Here is a 15,627-nt window from a genome sequence, read left to right on the forward strand (position 1 = left end):
GTCTAAATTGGATGCCAAAGTTGACCAACTTGTCAGATTATGTCCTCATCCTTCTACTGTCCAGGCAAGAGGTATTACTTATGATCTGAAATCAAATTTAGCGAGGAAGCAGCTCACCAGCCGATGATGTCAACACAGCCACACAAAATTGTTTGTCTGCGTCAGCACTTATAATAACAAAATCCCTCATACTTGGTTAATATTCAAGTCCAGAAATGTAAACGGAGTATTGTTGGCGATTTTTTGATGGTTTTTCAGAGGGCTTCATGAGCGGAATAGAGGACCTCTCACTGGCTTCGCTGTAAGCAGACTTTTATTTACGTTTATTTACAAATTAGAGTGCATTGGAAAAAAATAAAACACACCCGTCTTCTTGTTTCCCATAGTGAATGATAGGCCCCAAAAAAGTGCAGTTGAAAGTTAAAAAAACAAACATTAATATATGTCCTACTATTAACACTTTAAAGCAGTGCTTCACAATTATTTTCTGTAGAATGGAGAATGACTATAAATAGTATAATTTGTCCATAAAATTGTTATAACTATACCTCTGTATAACATTGTAAGCTCGTTAGTATTAAAGGAAAAGACACACCCGTCTTTCCTCGTCTCCCACCGTGGTTCCAGTGAAGCCAAGTGCTTCGTACGTTTAATCATATCAGCATAGTCCATTTGAGTAGGACTGCTTTAATGACTGAGACCCTTCTGTGTCCCTGGAACCTTTAACCTTGACCAAAATTGAGGGAAGCCCTAATGGTTCCGATATACAGTACAGGCCAAAAGTTTGGACACACCTTCTGATTCAATGTGTTTTCTTTATTTTCATGACTATTTACATTGTAGATTGTCAATGAAGGCATCAAAACTATGAATGAACACATGCGGAGTTATGTACTTAACAAAAAAAGGTGAATTAACTGAAAGCATGTTTTATATTCTAGTTTCTTCAAAATAGCCACCCTTCGCTCTGAATACTGTTTTGCATACTCTTGGCATTCTCTCCATGAGCTTCAAGAGGTATCACCTGAAAGGGTTTTCACTTCACAGGTATCATCGTTTTGATGCCTTCAGTGACAATCTACAATGTAAATAGTCTTGAAAATAAAGAAAACGGATTGAAATGAGAAGGTGTGTCCAAACTTTTGACCTGTTCTGTATATTGTGGTTTTGAAAATGAAAAATATCCAAAATGGCCCCCCTGCATGATTTCATTTTTCAGCGTGCGGCCCTCAGTGGAAAATGTTTGGACACCCCTGGGTTAGTCATCTATGTGTGTTTGTGTCTTCAAGTTTTCTTCTCATTTTGTTGCCATTTATTCTCGGATGTGCTTTCTTCCCACTTCAGGAGCTGCAAAGAATCCATCCTATTGACCGTTGTCCAACCATATCCCGTGAGTGCATCGTTTTCGACTTGTTTTTCCATGTTTTGGATTGTGCTTGCTCCTGTGGACGCTTCTCTACACCTCCCCTTCCCTTCCTCCCCTCCATTTTCACTAACTCTCTTCTTGGATGATTGCCTCCTAGTCCCCTAAATCAGCGTTCATCAGTGCAGCCAAAAAAGCCATGCTCAAGTCCAATCCGGTCAAAGTGCGCTTTGCCGAGGAGGTCATTATAAACGGCCAGGTTCCAGTGAGTTCTGTCACACACACACACACACACACACACACACACACACACACACACACACACACACACACACACACACACACACACACACGCACACACACACACACGCACACGCACACGCACACACATTCTTGCATTTGTTATCTCTTTAGGACCACCCTTTCTAGATATATAAAGATTTGTATTTACAACATTAATAATATATACATGCTATGCAAATATAAAAAAGCTTGTTGTGAAAAATGAGTTGTAATTTCGCAAGAAAAACGTAGAATTTTGGCAGTATTATAAGAAAAGTTGTCATTTTTCTCAACGCGAGTCAAAATTTTACAAGAAAAACTGAACATTTGTGCAATATTATGATAAAAGTTGGAATTTTACTCGATAACAGTATCGGTTTTACAGGAAAAGCTTAAAATTGTGTCAGTTTTATGAAAAGAGTCGTAATTTTATTCGACAAAAGTCACAATTTTATAAGAAAACTTTAACATTTTGGCAATATTATAATAATGATCGGGATTTTACTCAAAAATTGTCACTATTTTACAAGAACAACAAAAAAATGTACAATATTGCGATTAAAGTCAGAATTTTATATGACAAATGTCACCATTTTGCATTAAAAAGTAATAATTTTACTCAAAAATTGTCACTATTTTACAAGAACAACAAAAAAATGTACAATATTGCTGATTAAAGTCAGATTTTTATTTGAAAAATGTCACCATTTTGCATTAAAAAGTAATAATTTTACTCAAAAATTGTCACTATTTTACAAGAACAACAAAAAATTTGACAATATTGCGATTAAAGTCAGAATTTGATATGACAAATGTCACCATTTTGCATAAAAAAGTAATCATTTTACATAAAAACGTCATAATTTTACGAGAAAACATTGCAATATTACAGAAACAGAAAGAATATGAGAAATTGTTGCCAATTTTATAGGAAATAAGTCGACACATTGTGACAAAAAGACTGCTTTTAGTTCTTTTTTTGTGTTTTGTTTGTTTGTTTGTAATTGGTTTTTAATCTTCATTATTTACTTCAAGTTATTACAGTATGTCTCTATATACATATTTATTTTATTTTTTATTATTACTTTTGGCCAAAGAGGGCACATTTCAATTCCTTACACACTTGTTATTACATATTTTGGCCAGAGGGGGAGCACTTCAAATTTTTACACACACTTGTTATTTCACATATGTAGACCAAAGGGGGAGCACTTTTTAAACAGACACACAGTCAATTTGAAAAATCCCTCCTTTCTGGGACCACCCTAATTTTGATAGATTTCACCACCAGGGGTGCAAATTAAATCTCTATTTTTTGATTAAAGCCGATAACAAACGAGTCACAGACAACAAATGGCCCCTGTGCGGGCACTTTGGGCAACCCAGCTGTAGAAGCCTTGGCCACTATAGTCTTAGTACCGTCGTGTATTTGTTCATCCTATGGTCACATACGGGACGCGGGTTGTCTTACGTCAGCACTGGAAGTCGTAAAATCAGCAGTTCACCTGGCGGGTTATTTCGGGGATGAATAGGGAAGTCCTTCTTTAGCTGCCGTCTTGTTTTATCATATATTGCTGCCTTTGCACCTGTCAATGTTTACTTTTGTATGCACATTAAATCAACAACTTTGGAGCAATGTTCACGGACTCTAGTATTTGGCTCTCTATTAGATGCAATGGTTTTTCGTATTGGGACCATGATTTATGTCCTAACTTGTTCACCGGTCCTCATATGGATGGTACTTTTCCTTGTTGATGTCTCAAGAAGGGTAGAAATACAAAAACACACACACACACACACACACACACACCCACACACGCACGAACACACACACTTCATGCAGTATATGACTTGTGGTCGATCGTTGCATCAATGCTTGTTACTTTACCTATCATATCTGCAAAGGTAGTAAATACAAGAAGGAAATGACTCAACCTTTTCTCACTTTGTAGAACCCAGTGAAGGACAACTCTCTTCTGTTCATGCCAAATGTCCTTAAGGTCTACCTGGAGAACGGTCAGACCAAGTCTTTCCGTTTCGACAGCAGTACCTCCATCAAGGTGCGTACAGACATGATTTAGCTACTTGTGTTACAATTGCAGTGTCCACAGAGTTCTATAAATTTTTTAGCGGGGTGGTGTATAGTAGGGACGGGAATGTTACAACAACAAATTCCTAGAGCCAAATGCCCCTCTTTAGCGCCACCCTAGTGGCTCCCTGGAGCTTTTTCGAAAATGTTTTGTTTTAATATGGTTTCTGTAGGAGGACAAACATGACACAAACCTCCCTAATTGTTAGAAATCCCACTGTTTATATTATAAATGCTTCACAGGAGAGAGTATTTGGTCAGCTGCGTTTTGTCCTACTAATTTCGGCGGTCCTTGAACTCACCGTAGTTTGTTTACATGTACAACTTTCTCCGACGCTGCCAAAGAAAGACGTGTTTTATGCCACTCCTTCTTTGTCTAATTTTGTCCACCAAACATTTAATGCTGTGTGTGAATGCACAAAGGTGATCTTTGTTGATGTTATTGACTCAGGCATATTTGGTCAGCGCATGACTGCAAGCTAATTGATGCTAACATGCTATTTAGGCTAGCTGTATGTACACATTGCATCATTATGCCTCATTTGTAGGTATATTTGAGCTCATTTAATTTCCTTTACTTATGTGTATTTAATTTATATTTGCATGTCTCATGACACATTATCTGTATTTAATAATGGCTTCATTTCTGATAGTTGTTTGTGTGCTTTGTTGTTATAGACCAGTGGTCCCCAACCACCGGGCCGCGGCCCGGTACCGGTCCGTAGACCGATTGGTACCGGTGCCGCGGCCGCACAAGAAATTAAAATTTTTTTTTAAATTTTTTTATTTTTATTTTTATATTAAATCAAGATAAAAAACACAATATATACATTATATATCAATATAAATCAATACAGTCTGCAGGGATACAGTCCGTAAGCACACATGATTGTATTTCTTTATGACAAAAAAAAAAAAAAAAAAATTTTACCCCCACCCCCCCACCCCCCCGGTCCGCGGGACAAATTTTCAAGCGTTGATCGGTCTCCAGCTACATAAAGGTTGGGGACCACTGTTATAGACCACCTCAAACATTACGCAGCTTGCAAAGATTGTAATAAAGAAAACCTTTAACTTGGACACACACATCCATATCTTTGGCCATTAATTTTCAGGAGTTATCCCACCCTCTGAGAAGCCTCCGTTTTACTAATGTTTTCCAATTCTGTAAAAATGTGTAGAATAAATATTAAATTTCAACATTTGTGTCAGCCTGCGACACATGGTCATTTTGATAGTAGGGTAATATAGCTATTATAGACACTTACATCATGTGTTGTCTTCATCATAAGACTTATGCTTTTAATTTTTGCGACTCCAGACAGATTTAGAATAGAATAGAATAGAATGGACTTTATTGTCATTATATTTGCATATAACGAGATTAAGGACTCCAATTTAAGGTGCGGTAGTGGGAACAAATATGGGGTAAAAATAAATTACACAAGAGGTAATAAAGAAAAAACAACAACAATTGAAATAAACAGACTACTATCCAATACATATAATAAGCAATCCTGTACAATATACAAAACACTATAGAAATACAACATACTGTACAATATACAGTACAAGACAAGAGTACCGGGGTAAAAAATAACAATCAGTGTCGGATGTATTGCACTCGAAGGGTAATATTGCACTGTAGGGTATTAGGGTAGTATATTGTATAGGGGTGAATCATTGTTATAAGTTAGAGTTCATTTTGGTATTTTTTGTCCAATATGGTTCTTTTAACATTTTGGGTTGCCGACCCCTACCCTAATGTGTACGGTTGCCAACTTGTTGGCAGAGTTGTCTTGTTTTGTTTTTTTTCTTTTGAATTTGTGTGATACAATTTTTCTACTATTTGACTCGAACCTGAATGTATGTAATTGCATTATTTTTGGACTAACATCATTACATGGGAGAAAAAATTGTTAGATAATGGATTTTCTCATGCAATAGACGTAACATAGACGTTTCTCAAACACATTTTTTTCCTGCTTAACCAAAAAAATATTCGTATTAAGTATTGCTTAAAGGGGCCGTTTGCAACTTGGTCAAAGTAAAAAAAAAATTTACCAAAAAATATGACAAAAACACCACCGGACGAGCATATATTACCATTAGTGGTTTGACAGAACTTATAAGTGTCTATATTTTTCACAAATACTAATTGTATGGCTTCTTTGCAGTCCCAAAGAAGCAACGAACAATTAACAGTCTTGTTGTTACGATAGGCAATAGGCTACATTTAATGATAGCTACGTTAGTTATCACAATCGCTCTAATTAACTCACAACACTAAAAGCTAATGCCCGTGTACGTGTGACGTACAGGCGTAGTTACGGTATTGCGTGCTGAAATCTGTAAGAGGGCAGGATTTTATGACTAAAACACAATGGAAAGTTAGAAATCTGCATAAAGGTAGCAAACAGCCCTTTTAACTCAAAGCAGTATGTAACTGTATCCCGCGGCCAGCTTTGCAAATATCATAAAGCTTTTATTAAATCACTAGTGTTTCGAGGACAATACATACCTATTACAATCACAACAAGATAGCAGAGTTGTTCAATTATATTTGTTTAAAAAGTGAGACAGCATTACCACTACTGCTATGTTAGCATCTACCCCGTGGACGTGATAGCCACTTGTGTCTTCTCCGTCGGATAAAAACGCAAAAACCGAACTGACGTCATTGCATCTTTTTTCTGAATGACACATTGGTAAAAAGTGACAATCAGAATCAGAATCAGAAATACTTTATTAATCCCCAAGGGGAAATTAAGATTTCCAGCACAATCCCATTCAAGAGCAGACAAACATTACAGGGAGACAGAACAGGATCGCTGACGGGTCTGCCAACTTCCGGTGCCCCTTACAAAAACGGTAAGAAACTGTTAAACGCTGGGGGGGAATATTCAGTCTAAACCTGGGCCCCTGGAGAGGGGGTCCAGACTGAGGCCAAGGAAGAAGAAGAAAAAAAGCCATAGCACACATAAGCATGTGTGTAAGAGGGAAACATCAAACATCAAAGAACACAAAGGACAATAAATACATTAAAATAACATAGCTGATGCAACCAGCCACTTCTATATACAGCTACAAAAAAAACAAAAAAAACATACACTGTGTATTAGTGATGGGTTGATGAGGCGTCATGAAGCGTTTCGACACATTGCAAAACTGTATTGATACTGTGTCGATACTGTGTCACTAAATACTGACATCTGCTGGACATTAAAAATCCCTACAGGCAACCTATGGACCGACTCAACTGACACTGATTTTATGACCTAGTATATACAATATTATAAACCAAGTCATTGTATTTCATTTAGAATTTTTTCATATCTTCATTTAAATAAAATATATGTTTTAATCTTTTTTAGACACAGTCAATAACAAATGTGAACATGTATCATAACATGGAAATCTAAGAGAACGTGTTGTGAATGAGGATGCTTGTGGACTGGGATTTCTTTTAATTTATTTTTTACACATTTTTATTTAAAATTTTCAATTTTAGACGATTTCTGTCATTGATTGATTAAAACTTTTATTAGTAGGTTGCACAGTGAAGTACATATTCCATACAATTGACCACTAAATGGTAACACCCGAATAAGTTTTTCCAACTTGTTTAAGTCGGGGTCCACTTAAATTGATTCATGATACAGATATATACTATAATCTTAATACAGTCCTCACACAAGTTAATCATCAGAGTATATACATTATTTACAATCCGGGGTGTGGGATATATTGAGGAGGGGGGGGGGGGGGGGTTAGGTTTGGTTGTTGTCAACACTTCAGTCGTCTCTTCTTAGTTATTATTTCTCCGGCTGTAGAAAAGACCCGCTCACAAGGCACAGAGGAGGCGTCAGTGCGACACAGTTCGCGTATCGTGACTTTCTAAAAGTGGTACGCGCACCGACACAGGGTATTGCTCTATGAGCTCGACGCATGCGCCGATTCATCGGTGTTGCCGGACCCATCACTACTGTGTATATATGTTTTGCCACGGTGGCTGGAGCATGGCCAGAGACAGGAGCAGACCCAACAAAGCAACCAAGAGAGCCGACTCCACCCTCGACTGCCCACTAACTCCAAAAGACCAAGACCAAAAGCTCAGCGTATAACTCTTGCTAGCTTGCTAAAGTTGAACGCAATGACATAACATGCTTGCAGTCGTTGCGAGGATGGAATCCATTGACATTTTACAGGCTATTTATGATTGTCATGGTAATACGGAACCAAGTGCCTCCCTTTACAGCTCAATATGACACACATTTTTGTTTCTAAATACGGAACAGTTCTGTTTTTCGAGGGACGGTTTGCAACCTTGGTGTATTGGCCAAGGAAGAACCCATTAGATACAAGGGGAAGTTGACTAGGGGAAGTTGACTATCTGAGTTCTCCATGAACCAGGAAGTAGTCTGTTTATAAACAGAAGGACTACCAAAGACAAATGCTCCACAATTGTTTTTTTCTTTCTTACCATGTCAGCTTTGCCTGTGATCTGTGCTCTGTTGAGTGGCATTCGAGTTGCCATATACAGTATATAGTTATTATAGCAATGCTACAACTATAGTGGGTGTAGTGAATCTAATAGTGGTCGAAGCTTCCTTGTTGCATTATACTCTGAACAGAACTCTCTGAATGTTTCATTTCCCTCCAGGACGTGATCCTGACACTGCAAGAGAAACTATCCATCAAATGCATCGAGCATTTCTCCCTCATGTTGGAGGAGAGGATTGAAGGCCGCGGAAACCGACTGCTTCTGCTGCACGAACAAGAGATGCTAGCTCAGGTCAGGCATGGTGTTTTGTATTCCAAGCAGCGTTTCAGCTAAAGTGTAATTTGTGTGGGGAATATGCTTTATCGTTATCGTGCTCTCCCTTGAAAATATTTAATCGGAATTCCTGAGTGAAAATCTGGGCAGAAGAAAACGTGCAGCTATTCTCTGACTACAATTGAACATTCACCTACCGAACATCAGGAGCATATACTGTGGTAAATGGGTGTAAGCCTTTGACCACACGTTCGTAGTCAGAATCTGTCTCTTGTCATGCTAACATGGTAACATGATAATCGGTGTTAGTTAGTACCTGTTGTATTTACGGCAGAGGGCATGCTAGTATTACATGAGATCGGAGTAGTTCAAACACACGTCATTCATTTACAGTAATAGCCTGCTGTGAGTTCAAATGTTTTAGCATATTGCTCGTAGTTCCTCCTTTTGTCGAAAAAGCAACCTTGCGATTTTTTGCAAGTAGCGCTGTTGCAATCCTCATTCGTAAAATACAGCCAAACTTTGGAAAATGTTTGCCACCTGGGCGTCATGTTTCTCGCGGTATGACATTGTGGAATCGGTAGAGGAATCGTTAAAAGAATTGGGAAGCGATGCCAAGGAACTGATTGGGAAGCGATTCCAAGGAACCGATACGCTGTGAACCGGTTCCGAACAAGAACCGTTTTTTTATTCCCATCCGGAACCGAGTTGGCTTCAGAAATGGTTGCTCTGACTGTAAACAATCATATAAGTTTCTATAACATTCATATTTTGTTGTAGCACTAAATCAGCCATGAATTTTACCATGAATCGATTAACATGGACCCCGACTCAAACAAGTTGAAAAACTTATTCGGGTGTTACCATTTAGTGGTCAATTGTACGAAATATGTACTGTACTGTGCAATCTACTAATGCAAGTCTCAATCAATCAATCAACCATAGATGTCGGGTGCTGGCGTGTTGTGGTGTTTGCGATTCCAAAGAGGCAGAGGACAGCAGGCAGCTTGCCGTTAAAATGAGTCTTAATCCAAATTTAGGCAAAAACACAAGCGCAGCGTGCCACAGCAAAAGCACACACTGCAAGAACTAAATATTAATAGCAACATATAAACATAAACTTTAGGGAGTAGCACAAAGCCAAACAAAACAATGGACCAGCCACTTACTGCATGGTGAGACGGGTATAAATAAGGGCGATGATTAGCCTTGAAGTACCAGTAGAGTGAAAAACAAGTGGCCTCTATATTGAAGGTATTACTGTGTATATGATGTATGACACACAGAACTTAGACTTAGACTTAGACTTCCTTTTTATTGTCATTCAAATTTTAACTTTACAGTACAGATAAGGACAACATTTCGTTACATTAGCTCATAGATAGGATCGAACTAGTATCAATCTCATTTTGATAGATAATGAGCTAACCAGTCACGTGATCGCGTGACGTAGCAGTAGGAACCGCAGATCCCTTCCCCATCTACAACAATGCAAATCATGCAGACTTTGTGAAAGCCAATAACAACTACTTTGGGACAAATATTGGTTCAGAAACTTATATTGTTGATCCTGAATATAAGGAGGGCGAGCTACAAGTTTTAGAAGCTCTGCTAAACAAATCCAGCTTTAGTGAAACACTAAGCATCATGTAGCAGTATTGATAAGTGCTAAACAGGAAATACAAACTACAAGCATTATCAAACGATCGCTTACTGTACAATGTTTGCTCTCATTGTGATGACGACTGATAGGATGTTTATATCTTCCCGTTCAATCAATCAATCAATCAATGTTTATTTATATAGCCCTAAATCACAAGTGTCTCAAAGGGCTGTACAAGCCACAACGACATCCTCGGTACAGAGCCCACATACGGGCAAGGAAAAACTCACCCCAGTGGGACGTCGGTGAATGACTATGAGAAACCTTGGAGAGGACCGCATATGTGGGTAACCCCCCCCCTCTAGGGGAGACCGAAAGCAACGGATGTCGAGTGGGTCTGACATAACATTGTGAAAGTCCAGTCCACAGTGGATCCAACACATCAGCGGGAGTCCAGTCCACAGCGGGGCCAACAGGAAACCATCCCGAGCGGAGACGGGTCAGCAGCGCAGAGATGTCCCCAACCGATGCACAGGCTAGTGGTCCACCCGGGGTCCCGGCTCTGGACAGCCAGCACTTCATCCATGGCCACCGGACCTATGCGACTCCCCCTCGCAAGGGACAGGGGAGAAGAGGAGAGAAGAAAAGAAACGGCAGATCAACTGGTCTAAAAAAGGGGGGGTCTATTTAAAGGCTAGATTATACAAATGAGTTTTAAGATGGGACTTAAATGCTTCTACTGAGGTAGCATCTCTAACTGTTACCGGGAGGGCATTCCAGAGTACTGGAGCCCGAATAGAAAACGCTCTATAGCCCGCAGACTTTTTTTTGGCTCTGGGAATCACTAATAAGCCGGAGTTCTTTGAACGCAGATTTCTTGTCGGGACATATGGTACAATACAATCGGCGAGATAGGCTGGAGCTAAACCGTGTAATATTTTATACGTAAGTAGTAAAACCTTAAAGTCGCATCTTAAGTGCACAGGAAGCCAGTGCAAGTGAGCCAGATGAAGAACACATTTTAATCAACAGAAAGGGTTCTGTTGTAGTGTGTTTGTGTCCGTCCCCGGTTATGAATTGAATGTCACAGATGAACAACTTCTAGAATCATGGTTAAATCCTCCTATTATCCAGATGAGTCATGATTTATAATCTAGAAAAGCTTTGACGAGCCGAACGCGATGCAGTGGTAGCGAAAGCAGCACAACTTCTTCTTTTTCTTTGCATTTTTACGGCAGTTTGCATCAATGTTGCATTACTGCAATCTTCAGTTTCATTTTATTAACACATTAAAGTATGTCCTTGAGTCTAGTGCAGCATAAACCATAGTTAGCTCGGGGTTATCAATGCTAAACATACTTTGTCTGCGTTAGCGCTTACGATAACAACATTGTTAATGTTTGGATAATATTCAAATCACGATATGTAAATAGAGGATTGTTTGCGGTTTTGGATGGTTATTTAGAGAGTTTTGTGGGCGAAATAGAGAGCACTTAGCGGACTTTTCATGTATTTATTTATTTAAGACTTAGAATGCATAAAAAAAACAAAAAACATATGTGTTTATGTCTTATATATGTTTACGTCTTTCTAATTTTTGCGTACTTCCAGTATTTCTGATCTGATAACATGGCCAGAGTGCAGAAGCGTTTCTACATTGACGTTAATCCCTTATAATCAATTAGCCGAAGATATTCGGAGCGGAATATTCAAAATGGCTGACTGAATTTGTGGCAATTTGTGATGTTTTGATGGTATTTTCACGTTCTTTGCGGAAGGTAAATAGATAGAATGCAATTGACAATCATTGGTACTTTAATCTTTAATCTTTAATCTTTAAATATGGTTGATTTGATACAATGAAACACAATTAAGCATATCAAGTCAACTTGTTTTTCCACTGTAACTGAACTGAACTGAACTGAACTGAACTGAACTGAACACTCTACTGGTACTTTAATGCAGGAGGGAACACTAATCATAAAATGAGGACAGATGTGTAGCTATCGCTCTTAGCAACAGAAAGTAAACCAAGAAACAAAACTAACACTAAACAGGGGAATAATACAACAAAAACAATAAAAGATAACTACAGTTGGTCGCTACATCTGTAAGTGCAAGTTATAATTCTACTATGCAAAGCAAAGGCCATTTATCAACAACACCCAGAAACGCCGGCTTCGCTGGGCTCGAGCTCGTCTAAGATGGACTCATGCAAAGTGGAAAAGTGTTCTGTGGTCTGACGAGTCCACATTTCAAATTGTTTTTGGAAACTGTGGATGTCGTGTCCTCCGGAACAAAGAGGATAAGAACCATCCGGATTGTTATAGACGCAAAGTTGAAAAGCCAGCATCTGTGATGGTATGGGGGTGTATTAGTGCCCAAGGCATGGGTCACTTACACATCTGTGAAGGCGCCATTAATGCTGAAAGGTACATACAGGTTTTGGAGCAACATATGTTGCCATCCAAGCAACGTTATCATGGACGCCCCTGCTTATTTCAGCAAGACAATGCTAAGCCACGTGTTACAACAGCGTGGCTTCATAGTAAAAGAGTGCGGGTACTAGACTGGCCTGCCTGGAGTCCAGACCTGTCTCCCATTGAAAATGTGTGGTGCAGTATGAATCCTAAAATACCACAACAGACTGTTGAACAACTTAAGCTGTACGTCAAGCAAGAATGGGAAATAATTCCACCTGAAAAGCTTAAAAAATTGGTCTCCTCGGTTCCCAAACGTTTACTGAGTGTTGTTAAAAGGAAAGGCCATGTAACACAGTGGTAAAAATGCCCCTGTGCCAACTTTTTTGCAATGTTTTGCTGCCATTAAATCCTAAGTAAATTATCATTTGCAAAAAAAAAATGTGTTTCTCAGTTCGAACATTAAATATCTTGTCTTTGCAGTCTATTCAATTGAATATAAGTTGAAAAGGATTTGCAAATCATTGTATTCTGTTTTTATTTACGAATTACACAACGTGCAAACTTCACTGGTTTTGGGTTTTGTAAATGCAACGCACTATTACAGGGGTTGGCAACCCGCGGCTCTAGAGCCGCATGCGGCTCTTTAGCGCCGCCCTAGTGGCTCTCTGGAGCTTTTTCAACAATGTATGAAAAATCGAAGAAGATGAGGGGAAAACATTTTTTTTATTTTGATATGGTTTCTGTTGGAGGACAAACATGACACAACCCTCCCTAATCGTTATAAAGCACACTGTTTATATTAAACATGCTTCACTGATTCGAGTATTTGGCGAGCGCCGTTTTGTCCTACTAATTTTGGCGGTCCTTGAACTCACCGTAGTTTGTTTACATCAGGGGTGTCAAACTCATTTCGCATCGTGGGCCACATACGGCCTAGGGAGATGTCAAGTGGGCCGGACCATTAAAATTATACCATACTCTGCTATAAATAACCAAAATATCATGTCTTTCCTTTGTTTTGGTGTAAAGAAGCACAAGAACATTAGGAAAATATTGAAATTTAATGAACTATCCTTTTACAAAACATTTCATGAAACACCTCATATTTCCTTAGACAAATGTGCAATTTACTTTTATCATTCACAAATATGCATTGCAACTGATCCCACTGATTGTACAAAGGCACAAAACTTTAATTGGTACTGAAAAATATAGTAATGCACTTTAAGATTAAATGAGACTTTTAAAGAAAGGAATTTTTAAACCACTTACACATACGCATATAAAATCTAAATGTAATCCCTGCGTACACCTTACAAACTAAGGAGAGTGATTTTAAATGTGTAATGAAGAAAGTGTTCGCCTGTCCTGTAAATCTGTAAACTTCATACATGAAACATACATACACATACAATACATACTGAAAATTTATGGAGTTGTATGAACAGTAGAATTCCATCACACAACTTTTGTTTTGAAGCTGCTGACTAACATTAAAGTGCACATTTTTTAAATCACCACAGTAAGGATTCATCTTCACAGAGCTGAAAGGTCCAGAAACGATCTCCTCCATTAAGGGCTTGTACTTTGTCTTTGAACTTTGTCGCGACACCTGCTTTCTTTCCGACCATGGATGGCGCGCCGTCTGTAGCCAGGCTGACAGCGCGGGACCAGTCCACTCCAACTCTGTCCAATGCAGCAACGACAGAGCCAAAAATGTCCTCGGCTGTTGTGGTGTCCATCATTGGCACCAACTCAAGAAACTCTTCAGTAACAGTCAATGTCTCATCAACTCCTCGAATAAATATGGCCAGTTGGGCCACGTCTGTGATGTCAGTGCTCTCGTCAATTGCCACGGAAAATGCAATAAATGACTTAACTCTCTGTTTCAATTGACTGTCTAAATCTGCCGATAGTTCCGAAATCCTCTCTGCTATAGTATTCCTCGTCAGGCTAATATTGGCAAAAGCTTGTCGCTTCTCGGGACATACAAGTTCAGCCGCCTTCATCATGCATCGTTTAACAAAGTCACCGTCGGAATACGGCTTCGATGCTAATGCTATTTCGCTAGCAATTAGGTAGCTGGCTTTTACCGCTGCTTCACTGACTTCTCGGCTCTGGATGAAAGTTGACTGCTGTTTCCTCAGACCCGCCAGCAATTCGTTAATCTTATCTCTTCTCAGTTGTCCTTGCAAGCCAGCATATTTTTCGCTGTGATGAGTCTCGTAGTGGCGTCGAATATTATATTCCTTCAATACCGAAACTTGTTGCAAACACACCAAGCACGAAGGTTTTCCGTGCATCTCTGTAAATAAATAGGACGTGGTCCATTTTTCTTTGAAAATTCTACACTCCTTATCTACTTTTCTCCGTTTGGATAACGACATTTTGGCTAATGAGGGTGTAGCGGAGAGGTAGAGACCAAGGTATTAACAACGTCGTAACAAGCAGCAGATGGCGCATTGATACCGTCTGCTGTTTTCAGTCTGTCTCAGTGATGCGGCTTGTCTTCTACTCTGATGGAAAGAGTGCGCCCCTTAGCAGATAATCCATGAATTGCAGTGAATTTAAAATATTAATTCCATGTCTTTTATGCATTTTTTCCACTTTCAAATTATCCTGCGGGCCTGATCGAACCTCCTTGGGGGCCGGTTCCGGCCCGCGGGCCGTATGTTTGACACCCCTGGTTTACATGTATAACTTTCTCCGACTTTCTAGGACGTGTTTTATGCCACTTCTTTTTCCGTCTCATTTTGTCCACTAAACTTTTAACGTTGTGCATCAATGCACAAAGGTGAGTTTTGTTGATGTTATTGACTTGTGTGGAGTGCTAATCAGACATATTTGGTCACTGCATGACTGCAAGCTAATCGATGCTAACATGCTATTTAGGCTATCTATATGTACATATTGCATCATTATGCCTCGTTTGTAGCTATATTTGAGGTAATTTAGCTTCCTTTAAGTCATCTTAATTCAATTTATATCTCATGACACACTATCTGTATGTAATATGGCTTTTAATTTTTTGCGGCTCCGGACAGATTTGTTTTTGTATTTTTGGTCCAATATGGCTCTTTCAACATTTTG

General features: G+C 39.1%; 1 protein-coding gene across 1 annotated transcript in view; it reads left to right on the forward strand.

Annotated features, from left to right (window-relative positions):
• The window catches only part of LOC133658011 (FERM and PDZ domain-containing protein 4-like), a 123,559-nt gene that overhangs the window by 83,494 nt on the left and 24,438 nt on the right, over positions 1-15,627 (forward strand). The window contains exons 5-8 of the mRNA XM_062059636.1: positions 1,345-1,390; positions 1,524-1,628; positions 3,598-3,705; positions 8,398-8,529. Coding sequence (XP_061915620.1) covers positions 1,345-1,390; positions 1,524-1,628; positions 3,598-3,705; positions 8,398-8,529 — 391 coding nt within the window. The remainder of the gene's footprint in view (positions 1-1,344; positions 1,391-1,523; positions 1,629-3,597; positions 3,706-8,397; positions 8,530-15,627) is intronic.

This window comes from Entelurus aequoreus, linkage group LG01, assembly GCF_033978785.1.
Source record: "Entelurus aequoreus isolate RoL-2023_Sb linkage group LG01, RoL_Eaeq_v1.1, whole genome shotgun sequence".
Taxonomy (NCBI): domain Eukaryota; kingdom Metazoa; phylum Chordata; class Actinopteri; order Syngnathiformes; family Syngnathidae; genus Entelurus; species Entelurus aequoreus.